At 42.6% G+C, this 7,422-nt stretch overlaps 1 protein-coding gene across 1 annotated transcript; it reads right to left on the bottom strand.

Annotated features, from left to right (window-relative positions):
• Positions 1-6,091: 6,091 nt before the first annotated feature.
• ELH (egg-laying hormone) lies at positions 6,092-7,103 on the bottom strand (the record flags this gene model as incomplete). Its single annotated transcript, NM_001204741.1, is given in 1 exon segment — positions 6,092-7,103. A coding segment is annotated over 1 exon segment (816 nt). The 3' UTR covers positions 6,092-6,176.
• Positions 7,104-7,422: the final 319 nt, after the last annotated feature.

The following is a 7,422-nucleotide window of genomic DNA, read 5'->3' as shown; positions in this document are numbered from 1 at the left end:
GAGAGAGAGAGAGAGAGAGAGAGAGACAACGACAGAGAGAGAGAGAGAGAAAGAGAGAGAGGGAGAGAGAGAAAGAAAGAGAGAGTGGGTGTGTGTGTATGTTTCTTTGTTGGTTTGTGTGTGTGTGTTTTACGTCCCTCTTGACTCACTAGAGCTCACAGTAGTTGAGCCTGTTGGGGACCAACCCACAGGAAAAAGACCGAGACACTGGATACAAATTCTCTCTACTACTCGGGAATCGAAATGGAGTCTTCTCTTCGTGAAACAGAAAAACAATTCTAACCGGTACACTAACAGGCCTCGGTGCTTTCTTTGTAAATTAACGCCATACATTAAATTATGTTAGTTGTATATAAAATATTGGCACTGATAATTGGATCGAAGGTTGAAGGTCATCACTGGGAGGCGCTTTTAAAGCGCTTGCGTAAAAATGTATAGGGTCATATTGCGCTTTGCAGCATTGTAAGGTTATTAAAGAGGTGGAATCTCCAAATTTAACATTCACGTCCGATAGCACCAAGTCAAATGTGACAATTATTATATAATGCCGTTTCCAAGGACACAACGTCTGACCGAGCGGCGCCTTGTACCAGCTGAACCCGAAATCTGACGATTACGAATCCGGCAGCCTGAGTTCTTGACAGACAACTGACACTACCGCACTTCATCTCTGGGTTTCACACCGGTATGTTTTACTCCTTCCCTGCACCAGATCACCGTTTTTGTTTCAATCTTGTCTCTTCCTCTAATACACAACAGTGGGGCTTTTGTACTCCCAAAGCAGTGCTTTACCAACAGTATTGCGTTTTTGTTGTTGTTGTTGAGTAAAGGGAATCACATGGACACAGATAATTGAGTAATGGTCAATTAGTGAGGGAAAAAGTAAGATATACAGACAGGAACAACAGAGGGAAGATAAAGAAGCAGGACCTACCAATTAGTGGCGTCCTCCAACCACCCACCGAAAGAGCTGTAGATCCCAACAAGCTAAAATGTTATGAAAGGAGGGGGCTCTATCAAAACCTTGTTGAATTCCCTTTATTTTGAGAGTAACACTACAATGAGAAGAAAGAGGATGGTTAAGGACGATACATGCTTGACTCTAATGGAGAAAACTACAATGCAGTACCCACCAAAAACTACGACAGACTTTTCAAAACCCAAGTAACGCGTACACCAGTCTCGATTAGTGTTAGTAAGAGTTTTACTGCACTTGCAACACAATTAGGTCAATTTACTCAACAATAACAACAAAAACGCAATACTGTTGGTAAAGCACTGCTTTGGGAGTACAAAAGCCCCACTGTTGTGTATTAGAGGAAGAGACAAGATTGAAACAAAAACGGTGATCTGGTGCAGGGAAGGAGTAAAACATACCGGTGTGAAACCCAGAGATGAAGTGCGGTAGTGTCAGTTGTCTGTCATGAATTCAGGCCGCTGGATTCGTAATCGTCAGATTTCGGATTCAGCTGGTACAAGGCGCCGCTCAATCAGACGTTGTGTCCTTGGAAACGGCATTATATAATAATTGTCACATTTGACTTGGTGCTATCAGATGTGAATGTTAAATTTGGAGATTCCACCTCTTTAATAACCTTACAATGCTGCAAAGCGCAATATGATCCTATACATTTTACGCAAGCGCTTTAAAAGCGCCTCCTAGTGATGACCTTCAACCTTCAATCCAATTATCAGTGCCAATATTTTATATACAACTAACATAATTTAATGTATGGCGTTTATTTACAGAGAAAGCACCGAGGCCTGTTAGTGTACCGGTTAGAATTGTTTTTCTGTTTCACGAAGAGAAGACTCCATTTCGATTCCCGAGTAGTAGAGAGAATTTGTATCCAGTGTCTCGGTCTTTTTCCTGTGGGTTGGTCCCCAACAGGCTCAACTACTGTGAGCTCTAGTGTGTCAAGAGGGACGTAAAACACACACACACACAAACCAACAAAGAAACATACACACACACCCACTCTCTCTTTCTTTCTCTCTCTCCCTCTCTCTCTTTCTCTCTCTCTCTCTCTGTCGTTGTCTCTCTCTCTCTCTCTCTCTCTCTCTCTCTCTCTCTCTCTCTCTCTCTCTCCCTCCGGTCCGTTCGAAGATGAACGTTACGCCATTATAATAATATAATTCAATTGATGAACATTTCACATTGTGTTCCGCTCCGTGAGTAGAGAGTCTATTCTCAAATCTAACAAAGACGCCAGAGAAGGCCGAAACAAGGACTGCTACAAGACAACCAACAGTTTATAATAAATTGCTTTCGACCTTAAAAACGAGGGTGGTTGGAGGCGCCACTGGTAGGTCCTACCTCTTTACTTTCCCTCTGTTGTTTTGTCTGTCACACTTTTTCCGCTGTCAATGGCCAGATATCCGATTATACCATGCTGAAATGAGGAAAATTCCTGTAAAAGTCAGGTTTGAGTCTCGAGCATCCGAACTCGGAACCTCACGATGGCGAGTCTGGTAACCTTACCACTAGACTACTGATGCTGTGACGACACATTTCTGTGTGATGGGTGCTTTGACAAAAAAAAGAAGTTTGACAGGTACGATCTCGCTCTCGTAGATCTTTAATAGATGCCAAATTGTTTAATGGCTCTGGTTTCTCAGAATAATTTCCTCACGCAAAATATCAAACGTTGGTGCTTGGCGGGTGTTCTGTAGTTTGCTCCTTCTTCCCGATCAAATATATTTTTCTTTTCTTTTTTTCTTGGTAAGTGTTTTACGGCGCTCGAACTGTATAACGTCATATGAGCGCGTGGAACGTATTATCCTTTTTCAGTTGGTAGGAAATTTTGAATTTTGCCCTGGTGGCGGCAGAAGTCTACACTTATTTCGATTTTTTTACCACCAACGGATCTTTAACGTTCGCAACTTGCACAGGGGACTTCAGAGATTTTTTTGCCCTTGTGCGAGAAGGCTAGGTGTAGATCTTTACTACCAGACGATGAGGGGTATGGCTAAAGACAGCAGAGAGAAGGAGCCAAGGTGTAGCAGTAGAAAGATTGCAGAAACAGTCAGCCGTACAATAAACGAGGAGGGGGCACAGAAGTTGACGGGGTGGGGGCAGAAAATGCACACGAAAGTAGACGACAGAACATTGCTAGACAGCAGGAATGGAGGTGAAAGGAGACAATTTTAGAGAAGAAAACTTTTCGGTCTCTACCCTGATTCAAACCCGGGACCTTTGAATGAAAGAAAGGTGAACACCTTAACCTTTAGGCCATGACAACCCCCATCAAACAGTAGTGTCCGTATATTTCCTCTTTATTGATTATTGTCCCCGTAGCTCTCTTGGAACAAATCTAACATTTGGCACTTATGTGACCTTCGTGTGTTGACAGTGCGGTAAAACATAACATAACAAATTAAAACAAAATGGAACTTAAAATGTATTGAAAACTGTTCGTGAAACGAACTCTTTTCACGACGATCCAATAACAATATTAATTGTTTCTATAAATATGCTCCGAACCACACAACGGGTGGTTTGGAGAGAGCCACTGAAAGGCAGACCCTCCATAGACGGCACACGGCACGCGACACACAGCACATGGCACGCGTGCGAAATAAAATTAAACACAACTATTTAGAGTTGCACACTCCACTGACGGCACGACACAGCCACGACAAAGCGTTGCGTGCCTTGCTTTGCTGCATTGCTCGTTTTTTGTGTCGTGGGCTGCCTAAATGGATGACTACAAGAAAGAAATTATTGAACTTGGTGAGAGACCGACCGCTTCTTTGAGGACCCCCAAAACCCGACTGGTTCCCGATAATTACAACCAATGGGTTGTAGACGAGAAAACACTAGGTTCTTCAGTTCATCATGCGTTCTGTATGACATTCTTAGGTAGTTGAAGAACAATGTCTCATCTCTACGTCTCATCAAGGAGCTGAAAGTTCGATGAAACTCTCCTCTACTAGATCTACTCCTCAATAGAAAATGTTCTCTGCACCACATGATCCGCTTTTTCCTCTTCTTTTTCCGATTATTTAGAATTGCTAACATGATCTGGGTATCTTCATCGGACGAATCCATGGTTGTGATGTGTGTGTTGTGTTGTGATGTCGTGCTATGGCCTATGGAGGGAGGGGTATTAGCCTGTGGCACGGCACGTGACGACAAGTCATGTGCCGCGTGCCGTGTGCGTCTATGGAGGGTCCGCCTTAGGTTCTACTGTTTGACTTTCTCTATGTTGTTTCTGTCTGTCTGCTTGTTTGTTTGCCCAATCCCAGCACTAAATGACCATTATTGTGTCGGCGATGAGCTTCTCTTTACTTTGAAAAAAAACAACAACAGTGTTTCACGCAGTTTTCCCCTTTATAATCTCTATATATCATATTTGTGAAAGTTCGTCACTTACGCCGCCTAAAACTTCTGAACCACTAAACTTTTGAATTTGACAAAATTTATGGTGGTTCAGAATCATTTACCCCCCCGGGGCAGTGCCACTGACTGTAGTGTCTTTAGGCCATTCCCAAAAAAGGGGGGGGGGGGGGGCATTTCTCGTTCAAGAACAGTAGAATTGTAAATGCGCTGACTCGTGTCACGCTCATAACGGTGCCTGACCTACAACAGGGAACTGCTGCTTTTTCTTTCCTAATCCTTACTATTGTCATTATCCTCAACTTCTTTTGTATGTTTGCCGCTCTCTTGTGACCTGCTATTTTGGGGTGCCTTGATAGTCGAAGCAGACCTTGTGCTGTTGAAGCTAGAGAGGTGAGCAGAATAAGTCTGATTCCCTGTAAAGACTTCTCTGTTGACGCCCACCCCTTGGCGCTCATGTGACCGTATGCAGTTGCGAGTGCTGCAAAATCCTCTACTATAAAAAAATCAGAATCATTTAAAGGGTGCACAGTTTTGTTGATGAACCTGAAATCACTGTAGTTTAATTTTCAGATTTCTTTAGTTTCGTTTAGATCTCGTCTTGGGAAAGTTCGTCTTTTAAGACACCATAGTAAACAAGTAGTTTCCGTTCAGTACCGTGCAAACTGTTTCCACACATTTGAAATTCTGTAATGCACAACCACGAAAGCGGAATAGAAGATCAATCTACACATCTAGTATATAGTTGACGACTTGGAAACACATAATGTGTCCCTTTCCCCTTATAACTGCGAGAGCTACAAAGTTGAAAGTTGGCAATTACCTGCAAAAAGATAGATAGGTCCTGAATTTTTATTTATTCATTTCCTTAATTAGACAAATATATTTCACAAAAAGTTCCGGTCCTTCTTTGGCATTTATGATTTTTCCACTGAGAAACGAAACAAATCTGCGTAGCTGTCCTTCACTATGGAAGTGCCTGAAGTGATATTTCGCGAGGCGCAATTTGTTTAGAGAGTATACATCTAGACCTTCTAATTTTTTGTATCTCTCAAGATTTATTGCTCCATTCCAGTACACTGTAAATATGTGAGGCAGCGTGGTGGAATCAGGCTCTCGTCAAATTAATCAAAGTCAAGAAACTTGCATTTTCCTGCAGCTTTGTGAATTTTTATCAAATTTTAGTTTTTTGGCTCAACGCGTTATATAACCATTACAGAACTCATTACTGTGAGGATTTGTCTGAAAACCGTTGATTAAAGGAAGAAAAAATGTATATTTTCAGTTACCATAGCCTCTTAAGCTAAAGAAATAACTAATCTTTGGCGGCCATTTTTTCATTAAATTTACCTCTGAAAACAGGTGACCCTACCTCCTTCATTCGCAAATATCTCCACTTGTATTCAAGATAAATGGATATTTTTTTTCCATCCAAATAAAGACAAGTGAACAAGCTTTAAGATGATACCAATAACTCTACACGCCCAAAAATTGACGAGAGCCTGATTCCTCCACGCTGCGTCACATATAGTAGGCAAATGACTTTCAGTTGATGATAATGCACTGATCATTCCTTTCATTGAAAGGGGGGGCAGCTAGTTTAATATATTACTCACATCCAAGTTTCAAGGGAAGAAACACGTGACTTTAAAAAAAGAAATTAGGGCGAAAGTAAAGACAAGTAGAACAAGTGAGACTAGAATTGTTTGGAAGACCAGGGAGGACAAAAAAACCAACAACCAACCACTAGACAAAGTTTTGGTTGTAAAATGTTTAATGTTTTACGACCCTACCGACACCGTTTGGGTTTGTGTCGTTCGCTTTACAGACTGTTCCATTAGTCCAAGAGGTTGCTTATCGCTTTCAGCAGTTCCCTCTGTTCCTCGTCCTTGTTGGAGGTGAGCAGACTGACGCCAGAACTCCGCTTGCCCTTTTCCAAGAGACGTTGGCGTAAGTCAGCGAGATACCTTTGCCTTTCTCGGATTTGCTCTGTAAGCAGCATGTCTGTGATAGCCTTCAAGTCCTGGTTGATGGAGATTCGTTTCGAGATTCCAGACTCGAGTGACTCACCAAGACTCGAAAGCGAAGGCGTTAGGACAGACCGTTTTCTCCTTGAGTGGCTTTCCGTTTCAGGATTTTGTCCTTCCGACTGCTCCATTTCCCCTGCAGCTCTTTTGCGTAAGGAGTAGAAGCGTAGTCTCGGAGCCCTCAGATCACGTTGATAAACAGCGCCGTCTTCATTAGAAAGATCGAAAGGAGAGTTTTCATCTGCTGACATAGAAACTGCGTTGGTCGGGAACCGCCGAAAGTTACCTTCATCTTGATCTCTCCTGTCGAATCGGAGTCTCCTTTTGTGGAACCGTAATCTCCTTTTCTCGTTGCTAAATACGTCCTCGCCATTATCGTCATAATCTCGCGAGCTTTTGTCGAACGCTTCGCGGAGAGCCGAGCGGTAGCCATTCTGTTCATACATACTGACCACGTTGTCGTCGGGGGAAAGTACCACGAAAGGTGATGACGATTTTACTGCTCTGTTGGTGGCGAAGTTTTTCCCGTGTACAGAGGCAGATTGTGAACTTACGCACAGAGAGGAGAGGGTGAGGCACAGAATGAGAGACATTGTGTTTGTCGGCCGGTTATTGGGGCGCTTCATTACGTAGGCTTTGGCTTGTTGGAAATTTCTATTCTGAGGGCTGTGGAAACGTTGACGATAAAAGGAATTTGACGACTTCACCGAAACCAAGTTCCTTGAAATATGTTCAATCTGTGAAAGAGAAAAGTAAAACAAATTACATGTTTGTCTAATTTGAGAAGGGAATACCAGGGAAAGTCTTAAATCATCATACAACATTCTTTCACCACAGCTATGTTGTCTTCGGGCAAACAAAAGAAAACCAGCCCAAGAAAACATAAAAACAAAACAAACAAAAAAACGTTTGTGCTGTATCTTCAAAACAAGGCTTCAACGTTTGTGGCGGAGTTCTGGGCACTTCGCTGTCGCAGACAGGAGACCAACACGCCGATTAAATAATCGAAGTGTTGATAGAGGCGTTAAACCTATACCATTTCACAGGAGACCGGAG

Source organism: Aplysia californica, unplaced genomic scaffold (assembly GCF_000002075.1).
Source record: "Aplysia californica isolate F4 #8 unplaced genomic scaffold, AplCal3.0 scaffold01019, whole genome shotgun sequence".
NCBI classification, from domain to species: domain Eukaryota; kingdom Metazoa; phylum Mollusca; class Gastropoda; order Aplysiida; family Aplysiidae; genus Aplysia; species Aplysia californica.
This window is presented reverse-complemented; position numbering and strand designations above follow the sequence as displayed.